At 52.5% G+C, this 19,599-nt stretch overlaps 2 protein-coding genes across 4 annotated transcripts in view; both read left to right on the top strand.

The window, feature by feature from the left end:
• The window catches only part of KSR2 (kinase suppressor of ras 2), a 336,358-nt gene extending 325,292 nt beyond the window's left edge, over positions 1-11,066 (top strand). For 2 of the 3 annotated variants that reach the window (XM_016149513.2, XM_016149511.2), the window contains exons 18-20: positions 4,179-4,308; positions 5,252-5,385; positions 9,897-11,066. In XM_016149513.2, the coding sequence (XP_016004999.1) occupies positions 4,179-4,308; positions 5,252-5,385; positions 9,897-9,903 (271 nt within the window). In that variant the 3' untranslated portion in view covers positions 9,904-11,066. Of the gene's footprint in view, positions 1-4,178; positions 4,309-5,251; positions 5,390-9,896 lie in introns of those variants that run through there. The other variant, XM_016149512.2, reaches the window with a different exon arrangement.
• Positions 11,067-11,109: 43 nt separating this feature from the next.
• LOC107513163 lies at positions 11,110-19,297 on the top strand. The gene is given in 3 exon segments (XM_016149510.2): positions 11,110-11,516; positions 11,548-12,096; positions 12,099-19,297. Coding segments are annotated over 2 exon segments (1,077 nt in total). The 5' UTR covers positions 11,110-11,516; positions 11,548-11,588; the 3' UTR covers positions 12,668-19,297.
• Positions 19,298-19,599: the final 302 nt, after the last annotated feature.

Here is a 19,599-nt window from a genome sequence, read left to right as displayed (position 1 = left end):
GCGGTGGAGATGTTGGCCAAGGCTCCAGTCTCACTGAACGCTTGACGGGCTGAGGGCCCACTTCCAAAGGGGCCCACTTCCACGGCTGTGGGCAGGAGGCCTCGACTCCTCAGCACGTGAGCCTTTCCATAGGCTGCCCGAGTGGCCTCACATAATGGCATCTAGAAGCCACATCACCTGTATGAGCTGGTATCAGAAATTACATGCCATCACTTCCGCCATATTTGTTAGAAGCGAATCACTAAATCCAGTCTATAGTCAGGAGAAGGGGAATTAAGGTCTACTTTTTGCAGGAAGGGATATCGAATCACTTGTGGACGTATTTTAAAAATCACCATGGCTCCCTACGCTGTCTTGTCTAATGGAAGACAGACAGGGAAACGGGCAGTTTTATCAAAGTATGATAAACACGGGACTGTGGGAATAATGGAAGAACCAAACTCATCCTGGGAGACTAGAGAGGGCTTCCTGGAGGAGGTGACTCCTGAGCCTCAGTTAAGGGTTCCATTGGCCATCTGAGTAGGCAAGGGAGGGGAGGGTGGTGAAGGATTCTAGATAGAAGGGGCCCAATAAAAGGTACAAGAGTAAAAGGACACACATTGCCCATGATGAAGGAACATGTGGGAAACGGGGCAGGCAGGAAAGAGAGCTACGGGGCGGAGAATTGGGAGTAAAATGAGGCTCGGGCAGTGAGATGAGAGACTAGAGAGGGAGACAGAGGCCATCCTGCTCGGACTTAGAGGCTGAGTTAAGGAGTTTTCACTTCACCCTCATGGCACCAGGGAGCCTTCGATGGCTGTTAAGCAGGTGGAGTGGCCTAATAATATTTCGCGTTTTAGAACAATCACTCTACCGGGTAGAGAATGGAAAAGAGAAGAACAAGACTGAGGCTGGGTGACCGGCCCGGGTGGAGATGCCCGTGTTCCCCACTGAGTCGGTGCTGGCGGGCGTGGAAGAGCATTTAGGAAGTGGGAGGGAGAGGGTTTGGCGGAGTGAATGCGGGTGGTGCCCAGATGTCTTCCTGAAGTACATGGGTGGAGATTAGTATCACCGAGGCAGACACCCTGGAGTTGGGGCACGCCGGGAAGGCGAGGAGAGCAGATTTGGACACAGCGGGTTCGAGCTGCCGTGGTGATGGCCAGTGGAACCAAGAAGTCCGCTGAACAGACACATGTAGAGTTTGGGAAAGGGGAGTTTAGGATCGTCACTAAAGAAAGAATGAACCGCAGCCATGGGGGAGAATGGCGTGTCTTTGAAAGCATAGAGTGAGGAGAGGGTCCAGGATACGGACACACAGCCCTAATGCTCAGGGCAGAGCACGATGCGAAGGTGCAGCTCGGGAGGTGTCTGGGCTCCCAGCCCATGGCCGTGCCGATCCCCACCTTCCTCGGCCACGGCTGGGTGCAAGGGCCAGTGGCCATAATGCTGGGGAAGCTGGGAAACTTGCAGGCCTGCAGAGGTGTGCAGGTAGGCTTGGCTCCGCCGAGAGAAGTTAGACCATCGTTCATGGAAAAGTACCCGCACTGGGGAAGGCGAGGTGGGAGGTGGGTGGGTTGCTGGCACATCAGGATTCTTGATGTCTGTCGCTGAGATCTCATTAGAGGCTTTCATTCGTCCTGCTTAGTGTATGCCCCTGTCTTTATCTAGATATTGTTATCCGAAGCCAAATGGCAATAATTAAGTTGGTATATTTTTGTATAAATTTAGCAAAAGAAAAAAGAAAGTAATTAATAAAATGTACCAAAGTAAGTGATTTGGTTTTCCACTGGAGTTTTCATCGTTAGCAATTTGTTTTTGTTTTTTTTTTTTCTTAAAGTGAGTTTCTCTTAGAAGTTGGGTTTGAAAGGGAGTTTTAATGAGGCTTTTATTCCTGACACCGCTGAATTCCAAAGGACCTGGTGCTTCTGGTTTCCTGGCAATTAGGTGCGCCTCGTTGCCTGGGGACATCATGCTCAGGCGTGACTTAGAACAAAACGGACTTTTCAAAGTGCGTTGAGCGCCGCGTGAAGGTTTTTTTATGGGGCCGTCTCATGGAATGTTCGCAAGCGCCCTTCGAAGCCGGTGTCGCTGTCCCCAACTGCCAGGCGAGGAAACTGAGGCTCCAGGTGGCTCCGCAGTCTGCCTGATAGTAATCAGAGAGGGAGCTGGGGGTCGAGCTGGGGACGGCCTAACTCCAGAGTCGGTGCCTCTCACCACTCGAAGCCCTACTCCTCTCAACCCTAACTGGAAGACGGGAACAGCCATGGAGGCGTTGAGTGGGACCGAGTGGGAAAATACCTGTGAGGCACCCGAGAGCCTCCCTTCCCGCTCTCACGTGAGTGGAGCCTGCGGTCTGCCTGTCAGCGCTTCCCCCACGAGGCCCCACCCAGCGACCACGGGGTTGCCCGCCCAAACCATTCCTGCCCCCCCAGTTAATAAGGACCCTTGATCAGGTCGGAGTGGAGGTTTTCCAGCACAGCATCATGGCCAGAGGTGCAATTCTCTAGTCAGACGAACCGGATTCAGCCTCTTATTTGCTGTGCAACCCTGGGCAAGATACACAACCTCCCTGAGTCTCGGTTTCCTCATCTGTAAAATGGGGATCCGTTTTAACATGGAGGCTTTATTGTTATTCGGGTATGACGAGGCCAATAGATCGGGACATGGCTGTCACCGAAAAGACAGTTTGTTCTTTGCAGTTCCCAAAAGGAAGGGGCATGTCACGCCACCCGAGTAAAGCCTCATTTAGTGTTGTTGTCGTTGATGAGGATTAACAGTCATCACCTAGCACCTTTACCTGAGAGCTTCCTGACCATCAACATCCCAACACCTGAGCATCACTGCCCATCCCCACCCCAGCAGGGTGAGGTTGGCAGGGGAGAGGAGATGCTACCCACATCATGGAACCCGGCAGGAAGTAGACCTAGTTGATTTGACACAGTCCTCTGATCAGTAAAGAGGGTAACAGGGTGCTCCATGTCCTTGAAAGCACATTTATGTCCATTAGAGTAGAGGAATCCTTGGATCGTTTCAGCTAGTTCCAGAGTCAAGGACTCTTGTTCTCAGTGAGCCTCCTGAGACCTGTCTTCTTGGTACAGGTCAGCAACACCTCAGCATCCTGTGAGCACCCTGTGGTCCTCACTGCCACCCACACCTGCCAGCATCGCTTACACACTGCCCAGCCCAGCCCGGCCCATCCCCAGCTGCTGCTCACTGGAGCTGCCCTTCCTCAATCATTACAGCGTCGTGATCTATGAAACAATGATAATGCAATCATTTTAGAATCATTCTGCCATTGAATTATTCTGGCACTCGGCATTCCAGATTAATATTCTTCCACTGCAGTTTTGTCATTATTCTAACTTGGCAGGTGAGAAAATCTAGACTCAGAGAAATGACATGAGCTACCCAGCATCACACCACCGGTATGGAATTAAATCAGAACGTGGACCCAAGGCAATCTGACTCTCAGATTTTCCTTTTTTTCCCTTCCTGCTATTTTCTGGGATGTTTCATACATAGTAAACAAAAGTACAAAAGAGGGGAAAAAAATCCTATTCTATTCCCCAGAGTTAGCCATTGTTAACACTTTGCTGTGTTTCTCTTTATTTTCTTGTCCGTACATAGATAATGTTTTTTTTTTTTTTAAATGAGTACCATCGTACCTTTATATACAATCTCGTGCCCGGCTTTTTTCATTTAAAATTATATATTAAGAATTTTTTGTCGTGTCAGCAAAATTTTTCGAAATGTTGTAATAATATAGCACGCAGTGTTCCATTTCGTTTTGTGGATTTACTGTAATACATGCGACCTGCTTCTTTATTGAGCAATGGCATTGCCTCTGCCTTTTTCAGTACTACACATCATGCTGTAGAGAACATCCTTGTAAGTGATTTTTGCAGCCCTAATTATTCCCTTGGAGTGGTCTCCTAGAATTATAGGGATCCTGGCCACATTCTATTAGCTGTTCAAGTTCTAGGTTTCGATCGACACCAGAGAAGGTATCCTGAGATGAGCTTGACTTCTGAGACATCGAGAAAGCTTTAGGTACTGCCGGGTAGAAGGGCGCCTACCTGTGCAGAAGAAACTAGAGAACAGGGTGGTCAGCCTGCAGCCCGGTTGCGTGGTCGTAAGTTGGTTAAGGCGACATGAGTGACCTATCACACCAATTGCCCTTTAACAATGTCTGCCGACAGAACAATCTGGTATGAACTCCACGCCAGGGAGTGGCCTTTCAAGACCCAACCAGCAGAGGCAATAATCTGGCAAATGGGCACCGGCCTGAAGCCCAACCTCAGCCAGATCGGCATGGGAAAAGAAATCTCGGTAAGTTCAGGATAATGCCAGGTCTGGGGGATGAGGGGAGACGCAGACTCTGGTCTGGGCCTGCTTTTTCCTGCATGTTACGGTCACAAATGCTTTCCCAAAGCATGATGGAAGAGCATGCCCTTGGCCTTGTCCGGCAATGACTGGGCAAAACCTCTGACCTATGCCTGCAATTCTGATTCTGGCCACCAGGGGCGCAGTAGCACTTGGCCAGGTGTTTCCTAGCACGGGATTGCTCAGAACCAGTGAATCCCTCTTTTTCCATCTGCTTAAAAAGGTGTTCGTTAATATCACCCACTTAATAATTCTAATTTTATTTGCATCTACATAAAAAATTTCAAGGCATTATCCAACTCTGAACAAGATATACAGAAACAGAGAAGCCTGAGTATAAATTAATAATCGTCTTCTAAAAACACAGCCCCTCTTAACTTCAGAGGACAGATGAGTCAAGGAGTATATATCGGGTGTGTTTTTAAGAATTACCTGCCTTTAGGTTTCCTTTCTCAGGTGAGGAGATTTACTAAAAATAATTTTCCCCTTTGTGGCTTTGAAGGGCGCTTATAATATTGGGATGGGGAGAGAGGCCTCAGGATTCCCTTTTCTCTCTCCGTGCTGAGAAAAATGCCCAGAAACTCCTAGAAAAGAACTTTATTTATCTCAGTGTTTCCCAGACCTTCTAGAATAGGACTTACCTCTGTGGGCTTGTGGTGGGGTGCACTGTATGGGCTCAGAAACTGGATGAGTGCATGGTTGGTTGGACGGATGGATGATAAATGCACGAATTGAGATGTATAGATAGATAGATGCATGACGGATGGATGGGTGATGGAGGAGTATGGGAGTGGGGGGAATGGACGGACAGATGGACAGAGCCAGTGAGGTGCCAAGAAGTAATCGAGGTCACCGTTTATGCTAAATCGCCTCATGTTGGGTTGTGTAGGACATTCTTCTCTTCTGCTGGGCCTTCGAACAAGAGGAGAGGCCCACCTTCACCAAGCTCATGGACATGCTGGAGAAACTGCCGAAGCGAAACCGCCGCCTGTCTCACCCCGGGCATTTCTGGAAGTCTGCAGAGTAGGTGTTCTTCAGCCTCTCTCCCCGCTGCTCTTGTCCCCCAGCCTTTGTCGCCTTTGTGCTTTCCTCCCACCTCCCCTGCCACCCCTCTCCTTCGCATGCACCTGCTCCCTCCCCCAGCCGCCATGCCCTCCTATCGGATTTCTGTTCAGGGGAGTTTGCACTGGGGTTTCGGAGCTAGAGTCTGCCGTGCAGGGCCTTGGCCCCCCTGTGGTTATCATGGCTACCTCGTTGGCTGATTCTTCCTGATGAAGGTTGATGCCCAGTGAGTCAGAGCGTCCTGTGGTCAGGGGGCGCCCTGGATCCACCCGACCTCATGTGTCGGGTATTCAGCATACCTGCCACAAGGCCTGGCTTTCAGGAGCTCTTCCCCCTGGACCAGCAGCCTGTCCCCATCACGGCAGCCCTCGGCTTCCGGCATTCTGTTGCACAAAGACAAGGCAGGGAAGGTACTCAGCTACTCCTTGCCATGAGTGTCTCTCTGGTGTCCTCCTTAAGAGGCCACATGCCACTCCCCTCCCCTTATTCCTGGCTAGTGGCTAGAGATTAGTGGCTCTGTCTGAGACAACTACATATGTCATTTCTCTGGGGACCTCCCTCCTGGGCAAGCTAAAGATTGGGTGTCAGAGCTCTGGGCAGGTCCCAGGAATGCCTGCTGTTTCAAAACTCATATGTCACTGAGGTCATCACCCAGTGGCCTCTGCTCTCCTAGGGATCAGCGAGGAGAAGGCAGGAGTTCAACTGAACAGAGGGGCTTGAAGCTCAGTGGTTAGAGGGGGCACAAGGAGGCCTTTCTGTAGTTGTCTGTGCAGTTGGGCTGAGGAAACAGAGGACAAGGAACTGTGGTTTTGCGTGATGGGACTTTAAGGTCAGTCATTCATTCATGCATTCAATTCATTCAGTTTTTTTATTCGATCTTTGTATATTGAATATCTACTATGTGCCAGACACTGTTCTACGAACGAGAATACAGAGGTGAACAAAATTAATTAAGTTCTCGACCTCATAGGGCTTACGTTCTAGAGCAGGTACGATAAGCAGGCAAACATGGTTTGAAGGATCATTTCAGATAGCGTTAAAGACAGTAAGAACTACTGTGTGATGGTGACGGAGGGGGCTTTAGATGGAGGGAGAGGGTTGGGGAAAGGCCCCTCGGAAGAGGCGACATTAAAACGAAGCCCTGGAGAAGAACCCAGGCCCCCGCGTCAGAAACGAGAGCCCTCCAGGTGGGAGTGAGCCGCAGAGGTGGGAAGACAGGGAGGGGGCAGGAAGGACGGGGCCGTGGTGAACAGGAGGGAGAAGGCGGTCAGGGGTCAGGTCAGCGTGGTCTTTCAGGCCAGGGTCGGAATCGAGGTGAATTCAAAGGAAGACAAGCTTCCCAGAAGCTTTCCCAGAACTAGAAGGCTCCCAAGAAGCTATGCGGTCCCACCCCTGCTTCCCCCAGAGTCACCCACTGAAGGCCGTGGGGACCAGGACACCGGGTCCGTGGAGGGCTTTTCCTTTGTGGAGCACCCGGGGTTGGGCTTGGCATGCAGAGGTCTGAAGGCAACTCCCGCCTCTGTCCCTTCCCACTTTGTCACTTTGAGCCTGGAGTGGCAGTTTGCTCTTTCGCATCATAACCCCTACCTCAGAGAGAGGAAGTACGAAAGGACACTCTGAACTAAAGCCTCAGGGGAACAGAAGTCATCTTTGCTTCTCAGTGTCGAAGCAGGAAAGCCCTGGGGATTACCTATTCCATGGATGGCGAGTGCGTGCCGTCTGCGCCTTCATCCTGCACCCGTGGCAGACATGACTAATCTATCACAGCACAGTCGCCATCACTCAGCCTCTCCGGTAGCCACCAGCAGTTACTCAGAATCAGTGCGTAAGATGCCCTCACGGACCCTTCTAGATCGACTCCATCTCCTGTTTTTTTACACATAGAGGAACTGTGGCCCAGAGACATTCAGAAACTCAACCACATCCACATGGAGTGTCGATGACAAAGTTGAGAACACAGGTCAGGCTTCGACAACTTAGCCTGGAGTTCGCTTTCCCAACAACATCAATCCTATAGTTTCCTCCGTCACACTCATCTGGCTCTGAGATGGTCACTCAGTGGTGGGGGTCAAGGCCGGAGTCCTTCCAGAAGCTGCCTGGGCGGGTCAGCAGGCATTTGGGGGAGGGCTTAGTTAGAGTAGGCCCAGGATGCAGGTCCTGTCTAGGGCTTTGTAATCTGTGGGTGGGACCCACCAAGACATCTCAGCTACAGCTGACATATTCCAAGGATGTGGGCGGATAACTCCAAACTCACCACTGGGGTCTCAGGTTTGCCTCCGCAGTGTGTCACACCTGAGGAGCTGTGATTTCTCGAATACCAGAGTGGCTTAGCACGTGGTGAATTGGAGGCAAGGCTGGGGCAAGCCTGTGTTCCAGAATAGAGTACCTCAAAATTTATTATGCGTGCACATCAACTAGGGAATTTTTTTTTTTTTTAATGCAGATTCTCATTCTGTAGGTCTGGGGTAGGGCCCAAGATCTTGCATTTCTGACAAACTCCAAGGTGGCTGCTGGTCCATGGACCACCCTTTGAGTCATGAGGATCTTGACCTTGCTGTCCATCGACAGCCACTTGCCACGTGTGGCTGTTGAACACTCAAAACGTGGCGAGTCTAAATCAAGATGGGCTGTAAGGGTAAAATCCACACGAAATTTTAGAAGTCGCATAAAGAAAAGGATGTAACATAATTTGTTATGTTACATATACGGTATTGGTTACATATAGAAATTGCAGTGTTTTAGATATATTGGGTTAAATAAAATACACTTAAAATTAATTTCACTTTTTAAACTTTTTAAAATGTGACTAGATTTATAATGACATGAATGACTTGCATGGTATTCCTTACTTTAAAGGATATGTGAGCTATAGTTCACATGTCATATAAATCTCCCATTTACAGTGTACAACTAAGTGAGTTTGGGTATATTACATTATTAATTTCTTAATTGTGGTAAAATATATATAATATAAAATTTGCCATTTTAGCCATTTTTAAGTGTATTAGTTACATTCACAATTATCACCACTTTTCCAAAGTTTTTTTGTCACCCCCAAACAGAAATTCTGTAACCATTAAACAGCAACTCCCCGGTCCCTTCTCCTCCTAGTCCCTAGTAACCTCTTGTCTACATCATCTCTATGAATTGTCCTATTTTACATATTTTATGTGAGTGGAAGCTTACAGTATTTGTCCCTTCGTGTCTGGTTTCTTTTACTTAGCATGGTATTTCCAAGGTTCGTTGACGTCGTAGCATGTGTTAGAACACCGTTCCTTTTTATGGCTGTGTAATGTTCCATTGTGTGTACGTGTGTGCACGTATATATCATTCCATTGTATGTATTTACAAATTTACATATACACACGTACCGCATCTCGTTTGCCCATTCACGTGTTGATGGACACTTGGTTTTGGTTGCACCTTCTGGCTGCCGTGAATGACGCTGCAGTGAATCGTGGTGTATAAGTAGCTGCCCGAGTTCCTGCTTCCAGTTCTTTTGAGCTGCCTTGTATGTCTGCTGCATGGCCGCGGTCTGGATCATCACCATCACCAGCACAACACCCATCATCTGGGTATCACTCATTCAACACGTGTGTGACAGGCGCTGTGTCGAGCGTTCTATCTGCATTATCTCACTGAATCCTGAGAGTCCCCCCCGAGGAGGCAGGCACTGTTGTCGTCCCTGTTTTAGTGATGAGGAAACCGAGGCACAGAGAGGTTTCCAGTGCCTTCTCAAAGATCACGCAGCTAGCGAGGAGCAGAGCAAGTATCAGAACCCTGGTTGGTCTAGACCCTAAATCCGTGATCTCGATCACTCCACTCTGCCGCCCTCTAGGCAAAGATTACCTGTGCACCTTCTGGGTCTCTTTCCAGAGCCATCCTGGGAGATCGGGCACAGACTTCTGCCCCGATGACCCCAGTCTTGGCTCAGCGGAAGTCAGAAAAGCCTCTACTCGTAGCAGGAGTCTGTGGTGTGGAGCTCGGCCTCACCCCCCTCTTCCTGTGTTTCCTGCCCTTACCAAGCATTCTTAGCATGCAGGCTAGTGCCCCAGCACCACATAGCCTAAACCCAACCCACGCGCCGGGTGACCTAGTCAGAGGGCTGCATGTTCCAGTGGAAGGGTTACGAGTTCAAATCTTGTCTCTGCTGCTACCTCACCGCGTACCTGTGGGCAAAACACTTACCCTCTCTGATCCTCAGTTTTGTCATCTATTAAAAGGGTATAATGCACTTATCTTGTGGGCTGTTCTTAGGTTTCAGTGAGATCAGGCATGTGTAACACTTGGCACAGAGCCTAGCCCATAGTAGGACCTCAATCAAGAGAAGTCCCTTGTACCTTTTCTTGTAGAGGACCGAAACAGCTCATCTCACACCAGCTGGCCCTCTGAGAAGGTGCCAGCTCGCGAAAGACGGCATTGTCATATCCATGTGACCTCTCGCCACTCTCTCCCTTCTCTCCCCACTCCAGGCTGTGACCGCTGGACAAAGAGACGGCGTTCAGCTGCCTCAGCTCCCGAGCCACTTCTCCTTCCCTTCTCTGTCCTCTGCCAGCCCAGGAGGCCAGAGACTCGCCATGAGAGGGTCTGACCCTGGCCGGCCTGGGAGCACTGCACGACTGAGCTCGGTGGCTTCCCTGTACCCCGGACTTGTGTCCTTTTGCTCGGGCAGGGTTGGGGACCCCTGAGCTGAGACTCAACGGAACCAGCCAGGGAGACGTGGAATGGATGGGCAAGGCACGGGGTAGTGTAGAGAGGAGAATCGCAGGCTGAATGCAGACCCCTCGGGCCATGGAGACTAGGGCAGGAGGCCCACGTGGGCATGCTCATGGGACCAGTCTGTGTGTCCGTCCGTGTGTGTCCATATGTGTCTACGTGTGCGACGCCATTTGCTCTCAATTCCCCTTGACCAACAAGAGCCAGGAGGCCCCGGCTCCGAAGCATTGCCCTGGCTGTTCTGGTCTCTGCAGAGTGGGAAGACGAGCTGATGGGGGTGCAGAGCTGAGCCCCATCTTAGTGGAGGCTATGGGGCAAAGATCTGGGTGGAGGGACCAAGCTGTTCCTTTGTAAACATCTGTTCTCAGAGGCCCCAGCCCGCGCCTGTTGTGGTCTGTGGTACATTCGCATATAGCTTCGAAGTACAGCTAAACGGACTTGCGTGTCTTTTGAATCGAGTCGTTCTGGGGTCCGGTTCCCCACTCCGCTGCCGCCTTCTCCTGTTTTGTGAGAGCATTGTCCCTCTTGGCCCCACCTTGTCCCTGCCATTTACAAAGCACAGTGGTTCCCTAGCCGGGATGACTTCTGGGGGGGCTCTCGACAGCTCACCTTCATCCATGATACCCCCCGACGTCTGGGGCTTGAAAGCAGGGGCTCCGGGGAGGGGGTTCTAGGACATTCTTTCCTTCTCCCTCCGCTTCGGCACTTACACCAGCTGAGATCCTCCTCCGCAATGACAGATGCGGATTCCTGGGATACGTGTGTGTTGGGTTATATGTGTACACGGAGCATCCTGTTAGCAAAGGATTCCCCCTCCCCGTCACTCTTAAACCGTCCCGTTGAGCAGGCAGGCGGGAGGCTGTCTGGAGAGGCTCTGCATCTCGACGCTAGCCTGGTGCCGAGGCCCAGAGCGGCTTCCCCATTAGAGGTCTGCCGTGCTCGCTCGGTGCCCCCGGCCCCCGCGTTCCGTCCCTCCCCGTCGCTCCTCCACCACCTCGGGATCAAGTGTCCCTTCCTCAGGAAGGGTGCTGAGAGCTGGTCCGCGGTGCAGGAGGACGGCAGGAGCCTCTGTCTTACGTTCCTTATGTTCCATACCTTGTGAGGGTAGGTCTTACGTTCCCAGAGCCCTGGACCCCTTTCATCTGACCTGGCACCCAAGAGCAGTCTGTCCCCCGGGAGAACAATAGCAGGGCAGCGGGCAGCGGGCAGCACGCCCAGGGTCGGCCCCCAGCCTCTTCTTCCTGGACGTTGCCCAGGCTCGATTCCTTCCGGTGGCTACCGTATCCAGACATCTCCCTCCCAGACGGGGAGAACTAAGACTTCAGAAACCCTACTTGAGCTCAGACTCAACATCCAACCAGGTGACGGAGGGAAGGGTCTTCTCCACCTTGGGTGGCCCCCGGACAGGTTCGTGTTCTGGGGGCCAAGCCCGCTTCTAACTGGGAAAAATGATGAGATCGGCCATGCTTCCCAAGACCCTGGGCAAGGGAAGCCCCCGCCCCTCCCCCGTGCCTCACCAAACCTTCTCGAAGGCCTTCCCAGTGCTCCGCTCTGAGTGGGAGCAGACTACAGGTCCCCATGTGGGCCATTTTCAGGTGGACCTGCCCCTTCTGGGGACTTGTGTAATTCCGTGGCTCTTGGCTCAATATTTATGTGCCTCGGAGGCATTTTACACACATTTGCACGAGCCCCAGTGGCTCTCATGTTGCCAGGGGGCACTTGTCAGAGGCTGCCACCTGTCCAAACAGCCCCCCAGGGGACCAGGCCTGGGCCTGGGCCCGGGCTCTTCCCAGCGGCCTCCTGAGGGCCCAAAATCCAGCCCAGACTTCTCGGGTCCCTGGACTCCAGTCTTTGTCACGGACCTTCGTGCTGCGACAGGAAACGAGAGAGGGAGAAGCAGGCGCAGGGTACTGCTGCCCCGAAGCCGAAACGCTCACCAGAGCGGCAGCCTGCACCCCGCTGCCCCTCTCGTTTCCAGAACTCACTGCCGTGGTCGCCCAGCGCCTTGTGCCAGGCCCGGAAGGGTCTCCGGAGGCTGCTTTTTCTCTCTGTTCACTCGCACCAGCCCGAGGTGGAGGACAGGGCCCAAGGGACCCAGGAAGACACTCTGGCGACTCCTGTGCCTTTGAAGCTTCTCTGCTTTGCCGGAAAGGGTTCCTTGGCTCTGTCCTTAGGTCCTACGTCACTTGCTCCTGACCTCCCTCTTCGGCACGTCCTCGCTTTGTGCCCAGCTTCCCCAGTCCCCGCCGTCGCCAGCCTGCACCAGGATTCCGGCCCCTCCCTGCCCCTCTCTTGCCGCCTACGCCACCCTGAATTGTTCGGAGGCCAGCTTGAAGGTTTAGCTATTTCAGTCCAGGAAGAGCCAAACCACCGCTTTTTCTCTGCGACCTCCGACCTCTATTCACTAGCAAAGTGTTCGGAGGAGGTCACGTTCATTAGTCTTGCAAAGAAAGGAAAAGGGGGTAGTTGTATGTTCCGCCACGATGGGCCAGCCTCGCCTGCGACTCCCTCTGTAAAATCCACATAGCAAAGCTCGTGTGCGTGCGCACACTCATCCCATCACGGCCGCGTGCAGGCGCCCAGTGCCCCACAGCAAGTATGTTCTGTCCGTGCCTCTCTTCAGCAAACCTGCATCCACGTGGGCTTCCAAGGGGACCAGTCCACGGAGCGAAGATTCGCCAGGAAGCCTTGACCTTGCCTTCTTTGGAGGGCGTGTGGATTTGCACACTGAATTAGAGCCCAACTCTTCCAGGCCACAGGTGTTTCACAAAACATGGACTCCTCTGCCAGGGAACACCCCCTTGGCCCTGTACGGGGATGTCCCCACGTGTCATCACCCCCAGAAGGAAGCCAGAGACTCCGAGTCGCCACTTACGGCCGTCTTGTCCTGGTTTTTCTTTTACTGGTCAAAGAGAAGCATCTCCTCTTGCCGTGGAGCCCCCCGACCCCCTCTTTCTCTCCACTTGTATCTTGGATTCTTAGTCCCTGGATTGATCTCTGGGGACTAGACTCTTGCGTTGAGGAAACCGGTTCTGCCGCTTGCCCAGCTCCCACCCCAGGTGCACACACCCCACCCCCATCCCTCCCTCACCTTCTGCAATTCTTGTCCCCACTAAGGAGCGTGAAGAAAGTGGTTTACACTTAGCCTGGTGCTAATCACCGTCTTGAGAAATCTAGAGCTGGGGTTGGCAGATTATGGCCCGTGGGCCATATCCAGCCCCCTGAATGCTTTTTACATTCTCTAATTGGGGAGAAAAAATACAAGAGAAGGTTTTATGATATGTGAAAACTCCATGAAATTAAAATGTCAAACAAAATTTGGGGGCCATACTTTCTGTTGTGCTATCCGAGTTAACTGTTTGCAACAGAGACAGTGTGGCCCCTAAAGCTGAAAAATATTACTGTCTTGCTTTTTACAGAAAATGCTGGTCAGCCTCTGATCTAGAGAACTGTCTGATAGAAGAAGAAACCAACTTGTGTGTGGCCCCCAAGGGAGGAACAAGAGCCAGGGCTGAGAGTCGTGGGGGCAGAGAACTTATTCCGGCAAGGGAGGCGTCTTCTAACAGCTTGTCCCAAGGTGCAGAGGACTGTCCCAGAGGGAGAAGGCCGGCCCCCTGTCCCCGAGAGGTGGGAACAAATGTTGGGACCACTTGGAGTGCATGCATGATTTGGAGGGAATTCCGGCATTGGAGGATGAGGGCCTAGCTGGACTTTAAGGCTGTGTTAGTTCAGGCAGCCGTGACGGAATTGCCACAGGCTGGTTGGCTTCAACAAGTGAAATTTATTTCACAGTTTTGGTGGCCGGAAGTTCAAGATCATGGAGTGTGGGCAGGCTTGCTTTCGACTAAGGCCCTGTCCTTGGCTTTCACACGGTCCACTTCTTGCTGCATGCTCGTCCTGTCTGTGGGTGCGCACCCCTGATCTCTCTCTCCTCCTATAAGGACACCAGTCCTGTCGCATTAGGGCCCCACCCTTCAGACCTAATTTAATCTTAATTACCTCTTTCAAAGCCCTATCTCTACATAAAAATTACATTGGCGGTGAGGACATCAGCATATGAATTTGGGGCCTCAGGGGGTTGGCGTACAGTTCCGTCCCTAACAAAGACCCTTGATATTTCTATGACTCTGGCTTTCTTTCCTATGCTTGTTTCCCACCTTGAGTCTCCACGGTCGTCTTCCCCATCCCTATCCCCTGCCAGCAGTCACTTCGCCCACTCGTCCCCCCCGGGACTGGCCTCGTTCCAAACGTCCCACCACTTAAAGCCTCCTTCCCGCCGTCTGTTCGCTGGCCGGAGCTGCCCTAACAGAGCGCGCAAACTGGGCGGCTTAAAACAACAGAAACCGATTCTCTCACCGTCCCGAAGGCTGGACATCTACCACCCAGATGTGGGTGGAACTGCGCCCCCTCTGCTGCCCTCGCGAGGGGCGCGCCTTGCCTCCTCTTCTCCTGGGGGTTTGCTGGCCGTCGTTGGCGTTCCTCTGCTGGGAGCCGCGTCCCGCCATGGCCGCGTGGCCTCCTTGTGGGTTTCTGTCTCTGTGTCCGAATTTCTCTCTTCTTAGGACACCAGTCGTGTTGGACTAGAGGTCCACCCCTACTCAAGTTTGATTTTCATCTTAACTAATTACATTGTGATGACCCCGTTTCCAGATAAAGTCACATACTGAGGTTCTCGGGGTTAGGACTTGGTGTTTTTCTGTTTGTTTTTCGTTTTGGGGAGCTTAGTTTGTTTGTTTTTTTGGTGGGAGGCAATTCAACCTATAACACCCTCTGTGGGGCTCCCTCTTGTACCTTGACAGGCCCCCTCGGTCCTTCCATGGCAGACGCCCTGGAGGCTAGGTTCCCAGAACCCCTGGGCCACAAGAGTCAGAACTTTGCTCCCACTTTGCTCCTGCTGGCCCTGACCGACACCTCCCTCACTGGTGGCCAACGGCCCTGGGCTTCGTGGGTGAGGGTGGGCGGCCTGTCTGTAGTGTGGCCATCACTTGACCATCGAATGCATGTGTTTCAGCCCAGTCTGGTGGGGCGGGTGGCACAATGTTTGCTTTGATTTATGCTGTCACTCAGCGGCAAAAAGAATGGACCTTGGTGAGACGTGAGCTTGCCGTATCCTTTCCGGTTTTGCCCGTGAAGTGAGGAGGTGCCCGAGCAGGCTCCGGCGGACACTCTCCCAGGCTGCCAGCCTCACCTCATCCCCACCCCACCCTTCGCCTGCACACGCCTACCCGTAAGGAGAGCAAGAAGCAGCAGGTGTCGGTCTGGGCCCCAGAACGAGGGAACGCAACGTCTCCAAGGTCCTCGTTCTTGCTGACTCTCCCCACATCATGCCACAGTGGGCCTCATTCCTGATTCTTGACCCGAATGCCCGACTCCTGTCTCGAGGCACAGCCCATGCCCATTCTCTAACCCGCTGCGCCAGAGAGTTGGTGGGGGAGCTTCGGCACCCCCACAACCTCCTCAGCTGTTCTGTGCGCTGCCATCTCGCATAGCGCCTGGCGTGTAATAGGTGCTCAGTGAACGTTTACAGAATGTGGAGAGGGGCAGGGGGGTGCCGGGGAAGAGCAAGGCACTGTCCCAGGGGGGCCAGACGCCCTCCCGTGCCAGCCAGAGAGGTTCCACTGGCAGGGCCGGGCAGCGACGGGAACCCCACAGCCAGGCCCTGGGTCGTGGGTCCCACATGAATCGGCCCAGCTCAATGGATGCGACTCAGAGAGAGACCCGTCGGGCAGATGTCCCCAGGCTTCTGGGCCCTGGGAAGTGGAATAATGATGCATCTCTAACAGCTGCTGCTCACGGAACGTTTATTATGAATCCCCGTGATGGGACGGTCGTGGGAGGTAGGTGTCATTATCCCCATTTCACAGGCCAGGAAACTACGGGAAATAGATGCCAAGCAGCCTACTAAGTGGTGGAGCCAACATTTTAAATCCGAGTCTTTGGACTTGCCCGTTCCCAGGAACTCACCGCCACCTCGAGTGGTTTATGCCCCGCTGCCTGTCGGGATATCACAGCCCCAGCCTCTGACATGCTCTGGAGAGGGAAAGAGAGGAAGTCACCGAAAGGGTGCAGGGGAATGTGGGGAGTTTACGTGGATGCCCCCACTCATACTCCCAGACCGACAGGTGCCGGCGGCTGCTGGGTTTCCAGGAGGTGTCGGTCTGGGTCGGCAGAGCTACTCCTGGGTTCCTCTAGCACCCCTGCTCCAAGCAGCCTGCACTGTCAGTTAGACACTGTCTCTCTCTCTGTCTCTTCCTCTCCCACACTGGGAATTTAACTGGTCTGCCATCCCAAGAAGCTCACCAGTGAGCGCTCCCCCATCCCAGGGCGGGGAGGGGCCCTTCCTTCCTGCTCCTTGGGCTCACACAGCCCACTTCCTTCACACACCAAGGCTAGGAAGGATTCATCTCCATGGAGTAGAGATGCTCGCTCTTCCTTTGTCGAGGCCTGAGTTGGAGGAAATAGGCTTTGGAGCTTGCATGATCCAGGTTAGACTCAGTTTACAAGCATCTTCCACAGACCTTAATTCTATGGCGGACTAGATGGATGACTATTAGATGGATGAATATTATTGGAAGGGTTCTGGGACAAAGATGCATTGAAAATGCTTAGGCAAAACAAGATTAAACGTATTTCTTGGTTGCGGGACTTATCAGAGCGTTTAAGACGCTCGTGTAATTAAATCTCTAAAAGGCCATTAGCAAGCTGCTCTTCCCAAACTTTCCCAGGCTGGTTTCTGAATCCCTAGTAAGATTCACGTCTGTGAATTCATCTTGATATCTTGCATGGTACTCTAAGAGCAAAGGCCCCCAAATGTACTGGCCAACAGAGAAGAGTCGCATTTACAGACTACTTTCTAGGAATGGAGAAAGACTGATTGCCCCCATGCAGCCCTAAGTCCCCCAGAGGCTGGAACTCTGAATGATGAACCTCGATGCTGATCGAGGTACATCCAGGCAGAGCGATAAGGCCGCAGTGGCTGCTGGTCACCAGCCGTTCCTACTTTTCCATTTAATGCTGGTAGGAAAAGCCGAGCCCCAGAAAGCTTAAACCATGTCCCTGCCACCTCCCATTCCCTCTCTGATGATGGTAGACCCCAGTTCCGTTCACGTGACAGTGGTACCCAGCACAAGGATGCCATACAGGAAAACTCTGGCCAGTCTTCCAGCGGAGGGGTCAGATTTGCTGTGTGTAGGTGACTTCTCCGCCATACCATGGCCTGAACACCAGTGAGGAAATATTAAAGGATGTCATGTCCTCGAGAAGTCAGCTATGTCTTTCCAGAATTTTTATCTTCAACCAAGTTATCGAGAGAAAGATCTAGAATGATCTATATCTGGGAGATCTAGAAGGGTGATCTAGCCCAGGGAAGGCAGATATGTGACATTTCTGCCACCATTGCCCGCCTCCTGTAGTCTCGGCAGACATTGCTAATCAATCACAACACTCCTTCCTCCTGGCCACAGATGCAGCCTCGGGGCAGCTGACTTGCCACTTGAGATGGACGTGAGTGACCGTCTCTGACCTCATGCCTTCACTCCTTTCCCGGAAGAAAAAACTCAGGCCCGGAGAGGGAAGATAAACTCTCCCAAATTACATCCCTTCTTAGAAGCGGAGGTCGGTTGAGACCTAAGGCCTTGGGAACTTCCAGAAGTCCAGTCATGTGATGCGTTGGCTGTAGCTGGTGGAGAGTCTCTGAGGGCCCCGTGAAAGTTGACGTTCAATCAGGGAACTTGGAAAACGCAGACAGACTTTGTCCTTAAGACCCTGTGTGTGATCGTACTTGGTAATCTGCCTGCTTGGAGAGAGATCATTTATCTTCCAAGGAAGGGCTTCTCCCCAAGGCCTGAATGCTGCCCCAGCCATGCAACAGCTGGGCTGGAAGCCCTGGGGACCTTTAGGAAACATGGCGTGTGTGTGCGTGCGCGCTCGTGGGCAGGGGAGCAGCAAGGGTGTTCCATACTGGAGGTGGTTTGTACAAGTTTCCGTCATCCATACGGACATCTGTGAAGTTATAGAATCTTGTCCATGGAGGGGAAGAAAAGGAACCTGAAACTAGTTGCTTTTCAGTGTCTTCCTGGCGTAGAAGGCTCGAAATCAAGTTTTCACCCAGATAAAAGGCCCTGGGGTCCTAGTGGACCACCAGCTCTACTCCCGAGCTCTTGAAACGCCTCTAAGAACCAGCTTGGTGGCTCAGAGTGCTTTCTGAGTCTGCTGCCTCTTCATTTCCTTCCTCCCCTTCTTCTCCCCCGCCTCCTGCCAGATAACATCTCCCCGGACCATGAGCTGAGGAGAAAGTTACACAATGGTGGAGATGAAAAATAACCACCGTGTATTCGGCTTAAATTAGCTCGGAAGAATGGCTCCATTCCGCCGCGGAGCGGGCAGCGCGCGTTCGTGCCAACGTGCTATTTGCATCGCGCCTCCTTCGAGCTGAAAGTCTAATGATTAGAAACAAATCTTGGTTTTTCTTTTCCACCACTTAAAAAAAAAAAAAAAAAAAAAAGAAGCACCAGCTCGGCTAGTTCTTCTCGTTTAAAAATACTCTGACCTGGCAGCTCTAGAATGAGAATTTTGGAAAGACGGATGCCCGGATGGCAGGACGAAACACAGGCAGACGACAGGCAGAAACGCCTTTTTGGAGGGGCGAGCGATGGGGCCGATCAAGGTGGGAGAGGCGGGGTCTTCGTATCCTCACGCAGGTGTGACGCGTGAGTCGGTTTGGATTTCTGCGCGCTTACTTCTTCATCAGCCCTGGATCTCATTGATGGTTGTTTATCGAGCATCTACGGGATCTGAGAGCCGGGGCATTCGGGGATGAGTGAAAGAGTCTCCCCCATTCTGCAGCTTAGAGCCCAGTGAGGGAGATAGACAAGAAGCCAGCCAACAACAGTGTGTGCATTACAACTCACTAGGCCTATGGGAGGAAAACCAATGGCCAGTGTCATGAGATGGGCACAAGGGAAGGGAGCAGTTGGCAAAGGGCTTTTCGAGGAGGTGACGTGTAAGTTGAGACCCGGAAGGAGGGGCGATCATTCTGGGGCAGGGTCTCTCAGCCTCAGCGCTGGCGATATTTGGAACCAGATAATTCATGCGATGGGGACTGCCCTGTGCGTTGTAAGATGTTGAGCAGCATCCCCAGCCCCCACCCACTAGGTCTCTTTCCTGACAACCAGAGATGTCTCCAGACATTTCAAGTTGTTTCCTGGAGGGTTGAATCTCCTCCCCCACGCCTCCTCCCACACGCACCCTCCCACACGCACCCAAGTTGAGAACCACCTTCCTAGGCAGAGGAAGCTGTTCAAGGGACAGGACGGAGGCCAGAGAGGATGGTCTGGGCGGAAAGTGGGTGAGCTGGGCTGGGGGCTGCGGGAGGAGGTGCATCCAGGCTTGGGAGGGTCTTGAAGGTCTTCTGAGGGCAGTGCGAAGGTACTGGAAGGTTTTAAGGAAAACTGTCCCCAC

Source organism: Rousettus aegyptiacus, unplaced genomic scaffold (genome assembly GCF_014176215.1).
Source record: "Rousettus aegyptiacus isolate mRouAeg1 unplaced genomic scaffold, mRouAeg1.p scaffold_m13_p_5, whole genome shotgun sequence".
NCBI lineage: Eukaryota > Metazoa > Chordata > Mammalia > Chiroptera > Pteropodidae > Rousettus > Rousettus aegyptiacus.
Note: the sequence above shows the minus strand (reverse complement) of the source record. Positions and strands in the feature narration are given on the sequence as shown.